Consider the following 22515-nt stretch of genomic DNA (forward strand, 5'->3'; position numbering starts at 1 on the left):
GCCTTTAGTGTGAGAAATGTGAAGGTTTTAGGAAGGTCCTGTAATTGGAGTAATGAGGTTTGAACACTAGAGGGAGGCATTTTATTTGCAATCTTTTCACTTAAGGAGCCTTCATGTTCTATGAGAAATGTTATTTTTCCTGGTGCTTGTGTTAAAAAAGAGTGCACTAGAATTTAACCACATCTGGGAAGGCCCTCATTTATACACACAACCTTTTTGTATGAAAGCACTAGATAACCATATAAAGAATATATAGAACCTGGCCTGTCTTTTTTAATGGAAAGTTTATTTTAATACTACTGTTAATGAAACTCTTTACTGGAACCTAGATAGCACCTACATTGGCACACAAGCAGTTACACTGGAGTTAGAATGGTTGTAATGTATAAATTGTAATAATTCCTGGAACCAAGGAGTGAAATTATTATTATGAATGAGAGATTATCTTGTAAAGATCATGAAATCCATTTGTTCTTTACTTCTATCAAGTGCAGGGCTAGAAAAATGTGAACACCCTACCCTAAAGGTCTGTGGTCAATTACTGTAACCAGTACTGGCAAGAATACGCATTACAGTTACAGTTTCGGTGGTTGGCAGTTGATCTGAAATTGTTATCATGGGTAATTAAACAGATCACACCCCAATTTAATAACATCTTCCTCGGCACTTCCCCCACCCTTTTCTGATGGACAAAGAGCTGTTTTTCCTATTTCAGTAAGTAAATGAGCTGGATAACCTTAAATAAAGTTTAGCTGTGAGAACACAGAAGCAGGCACAGTAAACATTTGTTTTTTTTACAGACCACATTAAAGACATAAATAAATGTTACTACAGAGTTACAGAAAAAAATCTGCTGTTCATTGACTGTTAATATCTACTTTTCAGACCTTTTATGAACACTGCAGTGTAAACCAAAATGTGTGGATTTTGAATAAACTCATACAGTAGGAGGAGTTGTTGTTTGAAATCATTCATGACAAATGCAATAAGGTGTTTTTTTCCTATGCCCTTTAAGCTTAATAAAGTATTATTTTAGTTGAGCTGGATTCTAACCCTTTACTAATCCCTATTAATCTGAAATAATGCATGTCCTTTTTATTTCAAATGGTTAGATACACTAACTGTAATATTTAAAATTCTAAATCTGAAAAAATAATGTTAAAAGCGAACTTTCTAGGTGCAGCACACAGCCGAAACAATTCAGACTTAAACTCAACAGTGATTAACAAAGGCATAATTAGAATCTTTATTGCCATTCGTAATTTACAGGTGTGTTAAACGAAGCCGTGTTATGCGTGACCATGTTGTCACTCTTATTAGGGATGAAAGAATCATTTGTTCATTTCTAAACCTATAGAGGGTGGTAGTGAGTTGCTTTTGACGTTGCCTTTGATGTTGCGATCAAGCCTTTTTTTTTTCACTGGTTTAAAAACAAGTGGGAAAAAATCCTGTTAGAAATCCTGTTGTGGCGTGGTCTGGAGTCACCGTGGAAGCGTGCTACAAGTCTTGAGAAAGAAATGTCAGTAGAGCTGTCTTGATAAAGTCTGGCGAAGCAGAATTGTATTTGCATAAGGGCAGTTAATTAAGGTAATAATTAAGGATGTGACAGTTTCACAGGGGGGTGAGAGTGGGGAGAATTAGCATCCAGGTTTTTTCTGCTTTACTGGGGTTGAATTACTATTTGAACCTTTCTGCTATCAGTTCCTCCTCCCTCCAATAAAAATCAGCATGTATTCCAAAAAAACAAGGACAATATATCTACTTTTGTGTATTTTACTGTATATTAAAGGTTTGATTGGTTTCATGTGGTCATTAAGAATTTCATGCATAAACTGATGGACAGTCACATTTTAATCTCACCACAACATAATGAAGGTATTTTGTTTGTTTCACCAATTGTTTTGTGCCACATTGACTAATCTAACTGTAAAACTAACCCATGTGTTATAAAACTTTGTGTAATAAAGCCTACTTTTTTACATAGAAATGGCAATATTTACATTTTAGCAGCTATGTTTTATATGCATGAATAAACTGATATATCTTTTGCTCTCTGAGTGAGAGATTGTTATCCGTATTAAGACTGTATCCTCGATATTGTTTTTCAATAAGTCTGAAGTTTATTTTTTTCAAATTCCAAATATTATGACAACCTTTACGAGATATTTAGATCTGTTCTCTGTTTGATATATAAGCACAGTTCCAAATTAGCTTTGTAATTTGTTGAGACATAGTTAGCTATTGTAGCAGCAAAAAAGTTTGAAAATTACCACAATTTTCATTTACAACGCAACTTTTATGCGTACAGAGGTTGAGTAGCTCTGGGGTCATGTTCTCAGACTGACAAAATAGCTGGAGATACCATTGTTGCTAGCACTGTCTCGTTCCTAACACTGTGCAACTTTTGTTCACCGAGAAAATGCCTAAGGATTTGAACAATTACATGTAAGACTATAGCTTTACAAGTCTGGGGCTGCTAGTGTATTCAGTTGACATTGAGCATAGTGGAGAATATTTTGATGTTAAAAAACGTTTTGCCCGCTCTGTCTCTTGTCTTATTTGTGCCGCATTTTTATAACACTTAGTTTATATTGCAGCTAAAACTGGTACATGCAGTTTGTTCCAGCTGAAAGCAAGAATAAATTCAAATTCCACATAGCAAGGTGCAACCTCTTGTATCATCAGTGACCTGAGAATGCAATATTTTTTGGTTAAAAAGTAGTTTTTCCCTTACACTTGTATTTAAAGAAAAAAAATATTTGATAAGGCAAAGTTATGTGAAACTGGAAACTATATATTTTGAAAGTTATTCTAAGGACTTAAACTGTCAGTGAACATTCAGCAACTTATCTTTCCCTTTAGGATACCACTCTAGTAAGATGATAGTTGATCTAACAAGCCAAGACGTGTATGAGAAATACACTTCTACCCATTGTCCTAGTTGACCTGGTGAAAGCACTTGTATTTGAAGTTTTTCTTTTGATAAAAAAGTAGTCTCAACCCTGGGTAATGTGAAGGAAGGTGTAGTACCTGGATGTGGTGAAATCGTAGCCTTATTGAAGATAATTGTCTGTGAAAACTGTGAACGTCTTATTGAGCTCTGAGGGAATCTGTCAGCTGAATTGACAGAAAATTCAGAAATTTGGTTTGATGTCTTTATTGTCTTTATACATGATATTTCTCTTGCTATTGCATCTTGGTCTAAACAGTTAAAATATATGCTAATGCAATTTGAAAGTGTTCTACCTAAATAAGGGAATTAGGTAGAAAACAAACTTTTCTGTATCCATCTGCAGAGAGAAGGAGAAAATAAGTGGGTAGTAAGTGTCTTTATTTATTTTAAATGCATCATGGAAAAAAAAACCAATCAGAAGTAAACAGTGTTGCTTTGTGGTCCTGGAGTGTATCGTGATGCTGGCAAGAAAAGCTTTGTCCTAAAGCCAGAGCTCAAGTAGAAATGCTTGTCATTGACTTAACCTCCTGTGCCCAAGTTTATGTGGAATTCTGACAGTACAGCAAAAAGAGAAAACCCCTCCTTCACTGATCAGTGGCCCAGCTGGCCTTTCGACTATATATTCTTGTGCAGTGATCTGATTTAAATACATATTCTTGTGGTGCGATCAGATTCAGCTCTTACTGGGGAGTGCAACCACATTAAGTTTGGTGAAAAAAGTAGAAGACTTTTTTCTACACTTCTTCTTCTTATACACTGACAGTGAATAAATTACTTGAAACCTTTTCTGTCACTTTTCCTTGGAAGAACATTTAGTTCAGTCTCTCGCTGTAGAACCATACATTGAAGAAAGCATGGATTAGCATAGGAGATACAAGGGTTAACGGTTACCAATGTCATCTCTTAATAGCTTAAATGCATAGGCTGTGGAAACGGCTATCGGCATTATTAGAATATTTTCTTCAATGACAAGATCCAGGGAGAAATCAGAACAAAATTCAAGACCTTTTTCACCTCGTAACTCCACAGTGTCCACACGTAATAAAATGTCTTAACAAGCTTTAAAATCTCTAAATGTGAGCTGCTCTCAAAGTTCCAGCTCACATGCCAGCTGGCATTTGGAAAAAAAAGTCAGGTGACTAGAAACAGGAGGAAAGTAACATGAGTTTTGTCTCCTCTTAGATAAGTTAAAGATTGTGGATTTATTTTTTTTTCCAGATGGAATGCAAAGCAAAGATATTTAGAAAGGAGAGAGAGTACAGAATAATGTAGGGCCAGGATGGCCTAGGATAAACGCTAATCTTGAGAGTCCTGAGCAAAGAGTGTAAATAACGATCCCACAGAGACTCCCTCACTAAGCTGTTCATCAAAGCAGAGCTTTTTGTAATGAGAAGAGTTGCTCCACCTTCCAGCTCCTGCCATTATGGTCATTCTGTTTATTTTACTGCTCTGGTTCTGAGGGCAAATACCTGTAAATGCCTTTTTATTGTATTCTATCTCAATTTAACTTTTGCATTACCTTTTAATGAGGTTTACAGAAGTTCTTAGTGTTTCTCATTTCTAGGTCTTCAGTTCCAGCCTTTTGCCCTGTACCTGCTTTCTAAAAAAAGTCATTACAGCAGCTAGTTTGGGGTTGCTGTGGAAAATGAAATCGAACTTTGTTGTGCAATTTGTGTGTTTCTTTGCACATCAAAGCGTATCAATTTAAGATCAACATCATCGGATTTCCAGACACAACACTGTGAAATTCAAACCTAAAATAGCATACTGGTCCTTGTATTCTGTGAAATAATTCTAAAAAAAAGCAAACGTTTAAGGCTTGCTTACTATTTTACATTCTACAAGAAACGTGCGTCTTAATACAGAGATATAGAGTGCACAGCTGTGCATATTTATACAGTAGCACAAGATGTAAAAATGTGCTAAGAACTATTATTTCTGTTTTGTTTTTTTCTTTGCCAATGTTTTTTTTTAATTGAGACTTATATGGAATGAAAATATATTTTCCTGGCAGAAGAGAGAATTACACCAGATGGTTTCCTAAGGATGTGCTGTGGCACAGGAGAATGTGGAAAGGGAGGCAGATTTGAACTCTTTCATTGTAAATCTGAAATGTCTACTACTATCCTGGAAAGAACGTGTTTAATCTTGACATTCCCAGGAGACACAAGAGAGTGGGGTTGACTTCATTAGAGGCACTGTTGACCCATTGGTGGGAATAGTGGGATCTGGGAACCTGGAGAGTCACAGTTGTAAATTGTGAATAAATTGTGTAAATTAGTGTAAATTGTTATATAAACCTGTATATGGTTACAGTACAGGAAGTTAACACATTTTGTACACATATTTGTATCTGAAACCTGGTGATTTTATTAATTAGTGGCCCTCTTATGCTTTTCCTTAAAAGGAAGAAGCTTTTTCTATTGTTTTGTAACCTGAAGATTTTAGAAAAAATCTGTTTTATCTTGCTTAGAATGACCCATTCATGAATGAATGGTGTATGCACATTTCAAGTACATTTGTGTTTATTTATTTCAGCCATACAGAGCTTGAAAACAGAACCCGTAATTTCTTAAAAATAAAAAAGGAAAAGGAAAAGCCAGGCTTAATAAGCAGGGCTGCTTTGTATATCTATATGATACATGCTCTGTAAAGAGAAGAAATATGATTTAACACTCAAGTGATCCCAATATACAGTATGTTTATATACAATATGTTCCTTTGAATACACAGTATAGTACAGTTTCTCAAGAAAGTAGTTTGAGATAGAAGGGGTTTTTCTATTTTTTTAGATTTTACCAGGATGTAAAGGCTGATCCTTCACAGTCAAATCTTTGGCCACTTCATGGGTATCATTGTTACTTTCAGTTTGAAAAGAGACAAATAGCAAAAAGCATTCCCAGCTTTGGGCTTCACCATAAACCCCCTGAAACATGCTTTCTGCTGGGCCATACTCATTCTGGTAAGCACACTGCCTGATGTTCCTCATCCAGAATGCCTGCTGGAGCCCTGGAGACATTCCAGGACTACTCCTTTTCTCCTTCATTGGAGTGCACTGTGGAGTTTCTCAGTGCAGGACTGGAAGAATTGCTTCCCCACTCAGTATTATCAATAGACTTTTCTCTAATTCCGGAGATCCTGATCCTTTGATCTTCTGTAATACTCGTTTAAGGGTGGGTCTTAATGACTGTTGCACATTATTATCATTAAATACATGCAAATGAAACAATTTATCTGAACTAATAATTTTAGTATCAAACCACAGAATATTATAAAACCTACAGTATGACTAAATAATTAACTTTGTTAAAAGACCTGATGTTTTTTGTGTTTAGTCTATCAACCCTGTTTTTCCAAAAATACCTTGTTTTCAGCTCAGTTATGAGCTGATCACCCTGGGAAAAATTAAACTGTCATTTCAAATTAAACATCCATTGAAATTTACATAAGCAATTGTTTTTTTTATCACTTTGGGGACAAAAAGACGTAAAACAGAAACTGATAAGTTTTGCAATGAAAAAACAGTGAATGCTGTGTTTAAGGAAATGCAAAAATGTGACAGGCTTTTATTAAAGGCTAAAGGAAGCATTTTTAACTAATCCTGTGTTTTGTAAGGCATTGCTGGTATTGCTGGTATGCAAAATTTTGTATTCTTTGTCTAAGATTAAATACCCAGCTACCAATTATAAATAATTGCCTGTAACTGCTTAGTGAAACATTTTTACTATTACTATTTATACTATTTATGCACTATAACATTCAAAACTTTTACTTTTCTAACTTCTCTGGTTTCGAACTTGATTTTCGTGGTTAATCTATTTTTGATAATGTTTTAATTTGTATTCTCATATTGTTTTTTTCCAAGGTTATTGCATGATCTCGGTGCCTGTCTTTTTTTATAACATTAGAGATGGCTCATGGGAAAATTCTTTAGTGTTCTGCCCAAACCAGCATCCTCCCGCTAGCTCGTATGCTGTAATTTACCCCAGTAAGCCGTACAGTTCCTCACATGTCAGCGTGTGCACTGGTTTGTCAGCCTTTAGCCATGTCAGCCGTAGTCTCTGGTTTCATGCATCGAGGAATCTGTCACCCCCCACCTCCTCAGCTCAGTCTGTATCATGTTCTGTCTTTGGCCTAAGGGTCCTGTCTTACACTTTTGCATGAACTTTTCAACTTTTAACTCTGTGCACACTCCATGTCCTGGGACAATTACAGCTGGATCCTCTTTGACCCTTTAAACCTCTCACACCCACCTATTTAGACGGTTCCTGCCAGCAGTAAGGCTTGCCTACAGTATCAGTTGTACAGTGAGTGTTGGACTTCATTAACGTTGTCAGGGGCGTGATGGATACACACACTGTACATGTCTCCAGAACGAGTAGTATTACCTTTAGCTCATTTTGTTTTGTTGTTCATAATCCTATTATCCTTTCTGTTAGTCAATAGCTTGTCTCTCACAGGAGTGTCTCTATAACCACTCCACTTGGTGTTCGGATTGTATGCATGAGGTATTTTCCCCAGGTTAATTTCGCTATACTTTGCAAACTTACACATTTCTTTCAACATTACGGCTGGCGCCACATTGTCCTTGTGCGCTTCAATAGGTGCGGCGCACTTTAGAGCATTCCTCTGTTGATATTCGCTGTTGCACCTGTAGAGAGCATTTGACTTTGTGGCAGGTTTTGTTTGCGATTTTGAAGATGGCATTTTGCAAACAACATTTTTGATCCTGATCCGTCATAATTAGGGACTAATTAAGAAATTCTAAATGAGGAAAATGGTCATTGTGACAATGTGCACTTGCGAACCCTTTGTTGGAACAAACCTTGTGCATCTGTACTGTAATTGTAGCTTCTGTGAAAAGACAAAGATCCCACAACTAAAATGGCTATTATTTTCATTCACGGAGATGCTGTGTTGCTGAAAATATTGATCTTTGTTTTTCTTAAAAATAATGTTAAGACAGGTTACACGCAAGTTATTCAACACATTGGACTCGTCTGGCTGCTAGTAGCTAATTAATCCAAAGAACTACTGCAGCTGTTTCTTACATGGCTGGGCAGCAATTTTCCAGGCACCCACAGCCCTTTTTTTAAATAATGGTGCATTCTGATCTCAGTTTTAATAAAGCGGTCCATTGGGCTGATTTTGTGAATATTCTGATGATTTTGAATACCTCAATCAGATCCTCTCAGAAGTGGAGAAAAGCTTCAGTCGTTTTAGCCTATCAATGTAGGTCATTCTTTTAAGCCTGGCGATGTATCTGGTCCCTTTTCTCTAGTGCAGCAATATCTCTCCTGTAACATGCTGGCTAGAACTGTGCACAGTATTCCACAAATAGCAAATATTGTGAGATACTTTCCTGCATTTCATGTTCTTATCTGAAATGCAGTAAACAATAAATGGCCTTGATCAATTACCACTGCATGGCCAGAGATTTTTCAGCATGTTATATTTGGGTCGAGAGAGACTTACAGTATAACCCATAGCCTAATCGTTTATTTTTTCTCCAATATTTTATGGCATTGCATGAAGCAACACTGACTTGTATGTTAGAAAGTAGTGGGAAGGGGATCATGGCAGACGCTGTGCACAGAGGGATGCAGAGAATTGTTCTCCAGTCAGGGAGTCACCAGACCAATGCTGAAAATTATAAAGCTCTGCTGTTACTGAAATCAATAGAACCTTGATGAGAAGATGCAGAGTGTCCCGACTTTTATCACAATCTTTTTAGGACTTGTCAAATGTAAATATGTTCTTACATTTCTTATTTTACATTTTCTTATTCATTCTTTTTTTTAATCTATCTACCTTGTTTATCTGACATGTTTTGCCAGCAACCCCTTTACCATGGAGATAACTTCTTATTTCTGGGAATCTTCAACGCAGCCAGCTGCACTCCATTCATGTTCTTCTGACACTGATAATCTTCCGTATCGGGAATTTTAGCTTCATCCTTCCACTCAGATAAGTTCCAGTGATGCCAAGGTTATCAAAGCACAATGGAGAAACTACATATCTGACCTTCATAACATGATCTGTTTTAATTTGAACTTATCAACTACTGTACAGTGCTCTGGGGCAACCAGCCCCTGTCCCTTGATACAGCATTTTGATCTGTGACATTGGTTTCTCTGTTTTCTCCAAGTATTGCTTTGTTTTTATTCCTGGTTTTGCTACTAAGACAGTTAGAACATGACACACCCTGAAGGACATAGATAAGAGTCTTGCTGCATTGCATTTTCTAGGTTTTAATGCATATTGGTTAGGATTTGTAACCATGCTGGTAAATGGACAAACATACAACTATTAGGGTCAAATAAAAGCTTAGAATTATCTTTTAATGTGCTATAGGGTGTAGTTATTGAAGTGAAAGCAACAGTGTGTGCTGGTGTTAACCTTAATCACTGCCCAAGGCACCCTCCTCTTGGTTTTTAAGCCATTTGATGTAGCGTATTATAACTGAAGTTGTATAGCTCCATTCTAAGTAAAAATAGTATACGAATAACATTTTTCTAAGTTATTTTAATAGTGAATTGTCATTAGTGTCTCAAAACAAATTACAAATGGTCCGAAAGTATGGGAAGGATTTGAAATTGGTTTCCTGATTAATAGGAAGTGTTATAAATGAAACACTTGTGTTTGAATGCTGTCTGACAAGGTGATCTGTAATCTCTCTGAATTTCACACACCACACCTCTGCAGAAATCCACCTAAAGCCCATCCTGGGACACACAGATGAAGGCTTGGTGTGAAAGAGGGAAAACTACATTGCATTTTGCATTTGCACTTAAAAATATTTATGCATATGTGAGAGAAAATATAATACAGATGGCCTTCAATGCCCAACAAAGTGGTATAGTATTTAAACATGAAAATATTAAAGAGTTTTTAGAAAATAAGTTGGTTTCCAAAATTAAATTCCCTTTTTCAACTTCGTTACATTTCAGATGTTTGTTTTGATGAAATCCCTTTTTCTTTGTGGCTATCACTTGTGAATTGTTGAAATTCTACATGCACAGTAGAGGAGGAACCACATGGCTGGGAAGGTTGTTCCACACTCCCAGTATAGACACGATCGAAATTAAAAAGATGTCTAGTTTTAAAAAGAGCATCAAAACCAGAGTGCTAATTCAAATCTTGACGGATGTGTTCATTGTGGTTGTATATTTTAAGCCGTGCACAGGTGAGATATCCATTTCGTCGTGGCATGACTCTCCTGCACCCCTCCGGAACAGCAGCCGTTTGAAACCGTTCCATGAGGTGGCTGTCTTCCGCCTCAGAGACGCTCGCCATGTCTTGTGCGCGGGGAGAGAGGGATGCCGGGAGTCTCCCAGCTGGATGAGCACAGACATGCCAGTCTGCAAACCGAAGGGAGCCTGCAGCGATCCTGGCCCAGTGCTCCCAACAGGAGTCACTGTGCAGTGGGGATTTTCTCAATTAAAGGGATTAGTTGTCATGAAGAGGTAGTTTTGTTGCGTTTTTTTATAACAGTATTTATAACTAATGGAGGAGATGTCAGGCTTTGCCAAGGGGATGGGTTTGTTTTGCACTTCAGATGAAACATTAAATATTTAATTCTGCGGACTGTTTTTTTTTCTTTTTCTCTTATTTTGTTACAAGTTAGAACAACAAAACCTGAATGGATATGCACCATGCTCTAGTCATTGGCACAGAAATGGGTAAAATAACATGAGAAGTGATTAATTTAATTCTTAAGTATTAAGAAGAAAGTCCTCTTTCGTACAGTAACTAATCCACTAATGGTGAGGACCTCATTTCCTCCATAAGAATGCTAAGAATGATGATGATGATTAAACTTTTTATTATTAATATTATTTGCTTAGCAGACTCCCTTTTCTGTGTATAGTACCATACAGTACATATACTGTATGCATTTTGCTTTTTGTTAAATATATCCTTTTTCTACATACATGCAGGGATGAGTCCTGATTTTGGCATGGCACCTTGGCTAAACTCTTGAATTTGCTACTTTATTGATGTGCACTCAAAGCAGAAAGAACAAGCTATTAAACAGATGAAAGTCTTGCAAAGTAGCTTTGTGAAGAATGCAAACTGTACAGTACATCTGGAGACATTCTGTTGGCAGGGTATTGACAACCTGCGTCTGAAACATGGTCTCAATGCTTTCTCAAGTGTAATAAATGCAGTTTTTTAATCAATGCTTACTTAAAATCTGTCAGTTACAATGGATTAGAAATATCACTTCCAAGAGTACTGTATATTCAAAGAAATAAAAGTTTGTATTTCTACTTTCCTGTCATTTGTCATTTTCCTAACCGTGCCCTTTGTTGTACAGGTTGTGTGCGACTCTGGTCTGGGTCACAGGCAGGCAGTTTGTTGTGCCAGTCGACTATAACGAAAATCAGCTTGAGATGCAAGGATGCAGTTCAGCACATTGGCCAGTCACATAACCTGCTACCATGGCTTTCCATTTAACCCTTGGGGAGGCTTCACAAGCTCATCTCTAAAAACTGGTGGGATTCATTTCAGCCCAAACAAAAGTGACAGTCCCACAAAGCTCCGCAATCATTTGATTCCGTCTTACTCAATTTTCTTTAGATTTTGATCATCTTCTAAACATGCAGGGAATGTGTAATGAAAAGATGAAAGAACGTCCCACTAAGACACTTAAATGGCCTTTGTGGAAGTCTTTTGTAATATCTTACAACTTCAGCATGTCACTTTCTTCTGGGGAAGAGAAACAGTGGTAAAGTTAATGCAGTCATAGACAGTAAATAAGTGCTGAGGTTAAAATAATACTGTAGCAATTGCCTCTCTGACATGCTTTCTAAGTTAGCATTGAAAGCACAATGAAGTGGCTGAGTGGATGTGTCCTGATTTTCTGCCATTCTTGTTTGATGAAGACCCGTTTCAGTTCTCCATAGTTGCATTCACTGGGGACTGGACACAGAAGTCAGGATTTAGAAAGTTGAAAAGGAATATGATTATTTTTTTTACACTTTGATGTTGAACCCACCTTTTGTAATTGCAAACTAAGAAGAGCTAATTTCCACCCATGTGTTTGGACAGGCAGACAGAAATGTTCGCCTGTACAGGTCACGTATTCCCCCATCAGGGACTACTGGATCGGCTAATCTTGAACCCCAGGATAGGGATTATTATTTGTCTGACAGCTGTTAAGGAACGCAAGAGTGCTAAATGTGCCATTCTGTCCGTAGCCTGTAGCAAAACTTTAGGCCACTCTGTGAACTTAAATATTTTGGAGATAAGAAAAAGAAGGGGGGTAGGAAACTCTTAAGCTTCTGAGAGCAAGAAGTTTCTAAGTAAACAGACAACTGTGTCAATTCAAAATAGTTGGTACTTTTCATGAACTCTTGTCTATCTTGTCCATTTCATGAGAGTTAGGCGGCTTGCTTGCACCTTTTCCTTGCTCAGCACACCATGAGCAAGCTAAGAATCCAATGTGAGGTCATCTTTTTTTTTCTTTTTTATTTATTTCTTGGCAGCATTGAAAATTCTAACTGTGTTTTTCTTTGAGACTGCCACCACATACCTGTATAGCTGGTCCATCAGGTAACCTCATAAATCAAGTACTTATTAGTTGGTTTCTCAAATATAAATCTTAGTGGTTCAAAATGTTGTTACCTGTTCAAATCTAAAATCAATTCAACAGCACATATTATTTTAGTTTTTAAGGTGCCTTCAACCCTTTTTACCACTTTCAACTTGAGAATCGATTCTTCTGTATTTATTCATTTGTTTCTCAGTATGCTATCCAAAGAGCTTGAAACTGGTCTGTTACGAGCTTATTATTATTGAAATATCCATCCATTATTTTGCATTATTAGGACAACGATCTTCAGATTTTTTCCAAAGCCTTTCAAAGTCCATCTCCTTTATGTAATGTTAGTGTCAGTCACATTATCTCTTCACAATAAGGGGTAGATATCTCTACAGATTGCTATATATAAGGCCTAGATAACCACCCCACTGCCTCTGTCTCCACAGACTCTCGGCTATCACCTCTGTGGCATGGTCTGCAATAAATATGTGTCATCCTGAACTCACACCTAATTGAAATTTGGATATACTTTAGCATTGTCAGCAGCAAAAATGGGGTTTGTCGGCTTTGGTTGTCAGTTTTGAAGTTTGAGAGTTTTCTGTGTTTATATCTCTGAGTGCTGGCCTCAGTGGCTTCAGATTTCTCAATGGACAAAGTGTGATTCTGCCCCAGGGTGCCGAGAGCTCACAGATCCCTGTTCCCTGTCTGCGCCACACCTCCTCTTGGCAGTAAAAGGTTCTGCTCAGAACGATGAGCAGGGAAGTTTTTCTTCTGGTGTCCCACTGTAAATGGCACCCTTAATAAAGACATCAGATGCTATTTACTGTGGTTCTTCCAACCAGGCAAGTTTTCATATCTCCTTTAACCAGGACTACCACTATGATAAATTCACACACTCGGCCAACTGCTTAGGAACTGTTTCCTTGCTCATAAGCCAATGATGTCTAGATTACAAACTTCTTTCTGAAAAAAAGGAGCTAGAATAGATGTTTAATGTATTGTATACAACGAAGGCTAGAACAGAGCTGAGAGTAATAGCTGTAGCCTATTTACCTGCTGCAATTCATACTGTAATTTTCCTAACTGTGATACCTCAGTTAGCTTAAATTAAGTAGCGCATAAAGTAATATGGTGTGATCACAGTTCCATAATTTGCTTTTCAGAACACATTGTACTGATGTGTCATTCTGTGCAAATCAGCTTTTTTTTTTTTAGAGAATTCCAGAGAATGCTCCTGTGGTTAAGCTGTATCACAACTGGAACAGAATTGTCCCAGCTCCCCAGCATGTTCCGCTGGTCACTTTCCGTCAGGATTAAAGTGATCCTGTGCCATACTGTTTCTTAACATGAGGAGATAAGCCTCGCAGGCCTGGCTGGGTGTTTAGGCATTGTTTGTGCTTGATTGGTCCAGTCCGATAAGCCAGCAGCGCAGCTCGAACCCTCTGCGTGTTGGAACTAGGCAAGAGCGTCTGCCTGCACCAGAGGCATGGTCACAACAGCCTTCCAAGCAACGCCTGTGCCCCTGGGAGATGCTTGGCTCTGCTGCGAGCTTGGGTAGGTGGCAAAGTGCCCCAGCTGATGTGGCAGAGACAAGGAGGAGCCCAGAAAAGCAGGATCTGCTGGTCCAGCCCTCTTCATGTCTCTTGCCGTCTCCTTCACGGTTCATTGCTAATCGGGAGCGGGCTTCACAACAGCCTGCAGTGCCTGACGCTCGCAGGAATGTAAAGTAGTTGCATCAGGTGCAAATGACAGCTTGTCAAAATTCAAATAAGCACTCAAGTTGTCTTTGTTAAAAAGTAATTACATTTCCCTTTGAAGGAAGAATGTTTAAAGGGTACGTACAGTAATGCTAGGAAATAAGCTAAAGGCTGACATAGCTGCTGAACTCTTCCTTACCAACACCCAGGAAGCTCTGCGTTCCTCGGGCGTTTTTTTTCCCTTTAATGTGGGCTCAGGGTCTCAGACATTCTGCCTCAAGTAGAAGGGCTAGTCCAGCAGACCGCTCTCCCAGTTCCAGCTTGCCTACTCTACTTGTGCTCATCTCCCTTTCATACATTATAACGTGTGCAGCTTGACACAAACAAGCGTGTTACCAGAAACCCATTAACACATGCTAATGTATGGGCACTCAAGGACTACCAATTTGTCCTCATCTGTGAACGTTGCATTAACAGCTGTTCCCAGTTTTGTAAACAAGTCATATTACGGAACACTTTGGTCGTGAGCGTGTTTTGTTAGTGGGAAACCTTTTAAATGTTAGTGACCTTACTGTACCTAGTTGCATTTTAGTCATATTTTTTTTCCTAATAGTTTATTTTCTTTGCAAAGTGGTTAACAGTGTGTATTCATATTTTTGTGGACCCACCACCCTTTTTTGAAGCTAAAACTACAAAAAATGATTATTTTTTTTTCTATAGTAAATCCTCATCCTGATGTTTATGGTCAATAACTGGTAGATATAATTTTTTATATCGAGAGGCTGTTCAATATGCAGTTTTATAGAGGGTTATAGTTTTATATAGAGTAAAGTGAAAGGAGCTCTTCTGTTTTAGAAAATAAATTGCACCTCTAGACAGTTTTTTTTTAATTAAAAGAGCCTACTCTGAATTTTTTTAAAAAGCTTGTCAATAGATTACATATTCGCTTACTGCGCTAAAGGTATTAATCAACAATACTTGGTACACTGGTTTGTAGTTTCTGATTTATCGGTATTTTTGTGGACAGTGTGTGGCTGCCTTTCTCTTCATGCAGCCTGAGGACCAGATAAGACTCTGCAAGCTCTCAGCTTTAACTACAGTATGTGACCTGTTACAATAAAGGACCTGTTACTCTGAATGCACACATTTTGTCTCGGATGCAGCTGTATATCAGCAGTGTCAGTAGCAGGAATAGGGTATTTAGCTGTTGTTGCCAGTTTAAAAGTCAAGTTTTCAACATCTGCTGTGACCTGGTCTCAGTGGCTTCACTGTGGTCAGTGGTAGCAGTATGCTTTGCTTTAGGCTGCTGAGAGCTCTGATATTCTGAGCCTGTCTTCTGCATCTTAGTGATAAAAGTCTTTTCAGAACTGAGTGATGAGTGGAAAAGATGGATACCTGCTCCCTTTTAAGTGTTATCCTGCTATAGAAGGTGTATACAGCACAAACCCCACAGCTCTTTTTCTGTGATGCTTCCACTTATCATGCTGTAAAGTTCCTGATCTGCTCAAAAACCCTTCCCAAACTCTCATTAGACCCGTTACAACATAGCAAATATTCTTTATTTTTATCTTCTGCTTTTAGAAGGGTTTTTATTTTGCCTTTAAATGAAACAGAGGAAACAACAGTTAATGTCTGTGCTAAACTGGTTTGTTTAATTCAGAACAAAAGGCTCTAATGATCCGTTGCCGAGTTATGTATTTATTTAAACCTCCTATAACAACCCTGTAAATATGCTTGAAAACTAGAAGGAATAATCCTGCGACCTTTATACTGATTGTTTGTGTTTTAAAATGAGGTGATTTTCTTTAGAAACTGTATACACAGATTAGGAGATTAAGATGGTATAAATAAATGTGAAAATGACCATTTGACTCGACCTTGGGTTGAAGTTCAGTTCGGGCCTGCAATCGCTCAGGAGTCATGGTGCTCTTAGCGTAGCTCCTGGTGGACATTGGTACGTGCAGTTTCCTTTTTAGTGAAGAAATGGCAGCACAGCTTGGCCTCTTTCTGCGCGTCTTGGCAGTGTGACTTGGACGAGGCCCAGACTCCAATGGCAGGAGGTATTCAGGTTAGGAGGAGGGTGAGTGTGCAGAGTTCTGAGGGGAGTCTCTCCAGGCCCCTGCTGGCAATGAGCCTGACTGTGTTTGGTACCAGGGCCCTCGCTATTCACAGGCGGCAAAATGACAAAGACAACAAAATAGAAAAGGAGGTGAGCTGTCAGAATTCTGTATTACTAACCACCCAAGGCTTTCCTCATTCCATCTACATAGTGTCAGATCTTTACAAACTGTAGCTCAGCAGCACAAATATCAAGTGTTGAGGGCTTTTATTGCATTATTTCACATTTAAGCAATACAATCCAATTTGTTTAAATACAATTGTTTCAAATTTGAAGTTAACAAGGGAGAGCATCCTTATGAACAGTGCTAAAATGTACAGAAGGGTCAATGAAACTTTTGGAAAATATCTCCTGATTGCAAGGTTTTTACATTGGACCCTTTATTTAACATCAAGGCATGGATGTGTTTTTGAAGAGGAAAAACACCCACTAGTGCCTTATTTTAAGCTCTTCCTTCAACTGAGTCGCATCTGTGCAGCATACTGAGTTAAATGTCAATGGTAAACCAACAACATAAAAGCCCTTTGGCGTAAAATATGACATGACTTTTGGACTGACCAGGCTTCCACAGATCACTCTACAATAGACTGGTAAGAACTCTTGTGGTGGAGAACTTTTAACAGCCATCAAGAGAGTTATCTTTTACGTTTGTTGTCTTTTTTTCTTGTTTCAACAGAATCAGGTTTCCCTTCACAATCAGATGTCTTTCTGCCTGACTGAGCTGCACTTGTGGTCCTTGAGGAGTTCCTTGCATGTCAGGGGTAATTAATCTGGCCGTCATTTGTCTGCACCTTTTTACTTTACGTGCCAATTCTGTGCAGCGGCGGTTTACATTCTTGTTCAATGCTAACCCCTTCCTACACCCTCCTGCAGGCAAGTGCCGTACGGCTTTCTGTTAAAGTGCCCACAGTAAACTTAAATATCTCATTTTTGACCTGTTTTTTGTAACAGGACATTTATTTGCACCACAGTCTACTAGGTTTTATCAATGTGCATCACAAAGAAATGGTTCATGACTTGTGCAGTCTATTGTAGATCATTATAGATGATTACTGAAAACCTCTGGATCTAATAGTGTTGAAAATGAAGTCTGTGCTCCATTTTGATCAGGCAAACTGAACTTATGGCTGAATTTGTCAATCAGATGGGATCTGAATTTTACACACCTGGTTATATCTGGCCATCTTGTATGCAGCTCTGTCACTCTCAAGTCCATTTGTGCTGAGTGGCACACTGGGCCACATTACCATTAATAATATGGTCAAAGTAAGGTGAAAGAATGGAATACTGCTCCTTTGCCATCATGGTGGACAAAGATCTGATCCTAGACCTTGATGTTATTAATGTTATGCTTAAATCATCTGAGCTACCTAGCTTTCTTCATCCTGTATGTACATCATTAAATAAAACTTAGATAAAATGACTTCTACCTGCTGGATTGTGTACTTCAGCCAACATGAGGCCTGCTATCTAAAATACTGAACCACCGCTATCCTTCCATCCTGAGATTCACTTTCAGAGTAACCCAATTTGGTTGCTTATCTCTCCTTATTTAATCAATACAAGCTTGTCTCATTACAGTACTGTATTGCTGTTTAAAAGGGAATGTATTACATCATAGGTATAGGCATGGTTTGACAGCAGTATCACAGATGTTTATTTAAACAGGCAAATTAAACGTTTGTAATTTGTTTAACCCAATAACCCAAATAAAAACTGGCAGAATGTCCTTCAAGAGCAAAGTCAAAGTAGCTCAGACTATGCTGTCAAATACTACATTATCTCATCCAAACGAGAACTCTGTCATTAATCTAGGAAACAAGAAATATTAACCACTTATGATAAGAAAATTATACACATGATCCTCCTTCAAAAGCAAGCAAGTCTTTTTGAAACCCAAAAGAGAACAGAAAGAGACAGTTGTGTCACATTAAACATCGTATAAGGTTTGCGCATTGTAAAACAAGATAAGCAAGTTATGGCCGAAAATATCAATCCAATGTGAAGCTGTCTGATGATGTACTTCTTGTTTTAATAAAGCTTTCTTGAAGAAGCGGGACTCACCTTTGCCTGACTACACTGCAGTACTGTATATGCAGTGGTCACTGAACAACTTCATAATATTCTGTTTGCTAAAATGCTCCCAACTTTCAGTTTGAGAACAGCATTAGGTTGTTTTATTCTTCTCTCCAAACATAAATGGCCATTTAGTATTTAAAAACGCTACTCTAAATCACATCTAGAAAGATGGAGGATCTGTGAGTGTCCCATGACTCAGTGCAATAGTATGTGAAGATATAGACCACCATAACAGGACCCTACCGTGCAGGTCACTGATCAGATCCCATTCACTTCACAACATCAGGGGATGTATCTCTGTCCTACCCAGGGTTAAAATGGGTTGGAGGCTACATGTCACCTTAAATCCAGGAAGACAGAAAAAAAAAATCTGTTGTTACATTCCACCTCTGTTGTCCATCTCCTCTGGATGGTAATGATGAGTACTTCTCTGCTCAGTACAGGCAGACACAGGATGCTAAATTGTATGTATTCAGACAGATTGATTCACTCTTGTTTGTCTGATTTTGTTTCAAAGATGTTTTAATCCATGCTCTAATAACCTTTCACATGGGATGATTGTCTTTAGACTGGAAACTCTGGCAGTATGTGGCAAGGTTTAAGGTTATTGTCACTTCTGTGTAACAGAGGTACACAGTGTTCTTATTTCTAGTCTATTCACAAGGCCTGTCTCCCACAAACACATAAATTAAGCATTTGGTCAGAGGCAATGTGTCTATTCAAGCAAACCCAGCTGTGTAGGACATACCTGTATAAGTCCCACATTCAAATTCAAATGGAGACCATTGCCCTCAGGTTTTATCTTCTTTTTTAATGTACCATTAAATGTTATGTAATTTGAAAGAAATGAGCGATAATTACTAGGCAGCACCAAGAATTACTTGTACGAACATCTCCTGTTGCAGTTAAGTTTGGCTTGGATTTTGCCATGATTATAATGACTGTGTAAGTGCAGTATGGATGTGATGTGTGATCCATGCATCCAGTGGTAAATGAAAATAGATCGCCAGTGCTGACCTATGCCTAAAGAAAATTGGTGCATTGTCAAAGTCACATAGTTTTGGTGCCGTGAAAAATAATGCCAGCGCTTCCTAGGAGCTGATTTAGGAAAGAAAGATATCCTTGTGGGTAAAGGCATTGATGGGCATAGTGATCTCCCTTTATTAAAATCCATTGCTGCAAATCCGTTCCTTCCACGTCTCTGGTCTTATCTCTCTCACTATGCACCAGATGGCGCTGGACATGGGAAGATAATGATTGTTTATCCTGTAGCGCACAGTTGCTGATCTGTTCACTTCTAACAGTGTTTATTTTGTCCACAGATACTGATATTGGCACGTATCAGTACTATGATAAAGGTGAACCAGGTAAAAAACTTTTTTCTTTTGCCCTTTTCCTAGCAATGACAACAGTTGCAGGTATATGGCGTGACATTTCCAAAACTCAAAAGAATAAAGATGAAGATCTTTAATCACTGTTGATTAAATAGTGTCCACTGGGGCCATATAAACAAGTTCAGATCTTAATATCACAGTTTTGAAGACGTTTTTTTAGCCTTAAGCAACGTATTGAAAACCATCTGAATATCTCTTTCAATGAACAAGAATGAAACATGCCAAAGAATAGCTTTCTTTAATCACTCAGGCCTACAACAATTCACAGAACTGAGCTTTTTTTGCTTACAATTTAACAATAAAAAAGCAAATTTCTTATATCTCAAAGTCTTGGCAACACAGATAAATGTAATAGGTGTTCATAGAAAATACTAAGCTTATGTTGTTGTATAAGATATTTTTCATGGCTGTGAAAATGGCATTGAGTCCATTTTATATCCAAAAGCAGCCACATTTATAAAAACGATTCAGCTGTGTGGAGTGATAGTGTTACTATATAAGTGGTGAGACAGGTATCAGAGCTTCTGTAGTGTAATGAATTTGCTGTAACATTTGCTATCAGATTTCTTAATACTTCCTTTCCAAAAGAATAAAACATCCTTTCTTGAGTGAACCTCTGTATTTATTTTGTCATTATTTGTGGTTCTTTCAGATACGAAAGCTGTTAAAACTTTGCAGGGTTGCAGGAGATTAGCAAATTAAGCCATGTTGCGTAAGGCCGGATTTTATTTGTGCCATTAAACAGGCTAAATTCCTTTGGGAAAGTTTTTGCTTCAGCCTCAGAGATTGTTTCAAAATGAATGCTGAAAAGGTTGTTTAATGCCTACAACACAACCTTTTGTTTCTTAACTACATAGCTGTGCTTTAAAGGTTCGATTATAATAATTTTGTTATAGAAATGAATGGCTGAACGACTGTGTGATAGATTTGCCTAAAGTAACCATCCCCTTTCTCTTTCAGAGAATCAAGGTGCAGTCATTCAGGATTGATAACTCAGTTTATAGTGTTATGGTTTTTGTTGCTAAACACTTGTTAAGCCACTTACTTGAGAACAATTTTGCTAACTATTTACTCAGAGGAGCTGTTTGTGTTACTGGTGTACCAAGGCAATCAGGACTTTTGCAACTCTCCTTTGGTCAGCAACACACTATCCTTACTGAGAATAAATCACCGAAAAGGCTGTTTAAAACAGAGGATGTAAGATAAAGTCAGACATAAAATGCGAATTATTATAAATCCCTAAGTATGCTTTTTCATTCAGTTTGATCAAAATCAGTTCTCGCACTTTGTTTTGTTAATTTTCTTGTGCAGGTTATGTGGTAGAACTGTAATCTTGGCATCGGTAACCTTAGTTTAAGACAGGCATCTCTTGACCTCATCCCAGTGGGCAGTGATTGAGGCTCTAAAACCCATGTGCAGGTTAAGCTATTCAAGTGCCAGTGAGTCTGAGCTCCTTATTTTGTTTCCATTCATTTGATTTCTTTCCTTTCTTCATGATTCTTAATCAAGTGGGTGTTTCCCTGCTCTCTGAAGCACTTTAGAGTTAGTCTGGTGTCCCTTTCATTAAAATCTTCAGTAGAGATGCTGCTCTTTGCTGAAATCCTTTTAATTCTGAGGATTACAAAAGTATTGCTTGATAACTGACTGAAAGAGGGGGGAGAGACAGAGAGAGAGGGAGAAAGAAAGAGCTGACTCATTTCTGCGTAATTGAAACTGTGCAAATTGATTTTTGCCGTTTTTATATTCTTATGAGGCAGTAATTATTTGAGCATCCTTGACATTACTAGCTTGTCATGGCATGCTTGATCCAGCAGGGGGAGTCACAGGCTCATTTGTCAGGATCAGCTCAGCTTCCCTCCCAGCAGGTGCCTTATAAAAAATAGTGAGATTCTTCTTGTATAATAAAGGGTCTTTATCTGATTAATTCTATTAATCCTGGAAGTTTCTTGAACTGCCAAAAGATCCTTCCAGCTAAGGTTGCTTCCTGTTTGGGGGCAGGTTAAGGAGGAAGCTTGTGTGGCACCTTTGTTCAGGGTGTGGCTGTAATATATTGTCTGCTCAGAGCTGCTGACAGACAGAGAAGAACTGGATTCAGTTTCAAGGCATCTCACTATCCGATAATACAAGGAGTGCTGTGGTCCTGACCCACCTGTTGTAGCTACAGAAGTATTTTATTCAGTGCCAAGTTGAGGCTGTGGCTTGTGAATGTGCAAATTACATTTTCTTCCCCTCTCTGAACACTTAAAAGGAGGTTTGAAGACGCTAGCAGCAGAAAATAGAACACTGAAACTGCTCTTGTAGAACATATAAAATGCGAGTGCATACTCTACCAAATAACTTGTCATTTGTATTTTTTAGTAACACCGACTGAACGTCACTACTTTGAAGAGAAGCAGCATTTTTTAGAAAGTAAGTCACCTTATTTTATAGCAGTTCTACCTGTTTTTTGGTAAGCCTTTATTTATTTGTTTGAATATTACGAGTTGGTGGAGAGTAGAAATATTTACAGAAAAAGCCATCCATATTCTCCCAAGTTGTTCTTGTGATTTCATTGAATTTGCAGGACACTAATCTTTTTACTTGGGTAATGTGTTGGCTGTGTTTTTCATTTTAACTCAGTCACAGAAGCACAGTGTCAAAATCCTTGTACTGTGATTATTGAAATCCTATTAGATATTTTGCCCATCGACAAAAGGTGTTTTGATAGGCTGTAGATCAGATAAATA

At 38.0% G+C, this 22515-nt stretch overlaps 1 protein-coding gene across 1 annotated transcript in view; it reads left to right on the plus strand.

Moving 5' to 3' along the window:
- Positions 1-22515, plus strand: part of wdpcp (WD repeat containing planar cell polarity effector) — a 68592-nt gene that overhangs the window by 4325 nt on the left and 41752 nt on the right. Inside the window, exons 2-4 of the mRNA XM_088934066.1 lie at positions 16993-17077; positions 19718-19762; positions 22148-22198. Of these exons, the coding sequence (XP_088790192.1) occupies positions 17017-17077; positions 19718-19762; positions 22148-22198 (157 nt within the window). The 5' untranslated portion in view covers positions 16993-17016. The remainder of the gene's footprint in view (positions 1-16992; positions 17078-19717; positions 19763-22147; positions 22199-22515) is intronic.

The sequence above is a fragment of the Atractosteus spatula genome, chromosome 15 (genome assembly GCF_055471065.1).
Source record: "Atractosteus spatula isolate fAtrSpa1 chromosome 15, fAtrSpa1.hap1, whole genome shotgun sequence".
Taxonomy (NCBI): domain Eukaryota; kingdom Metazoa; phylum Chordata; class Actinopteri; order Semionotiformes; family Lepisosteidae; genus Atractosteus; species Atractosteus spatula.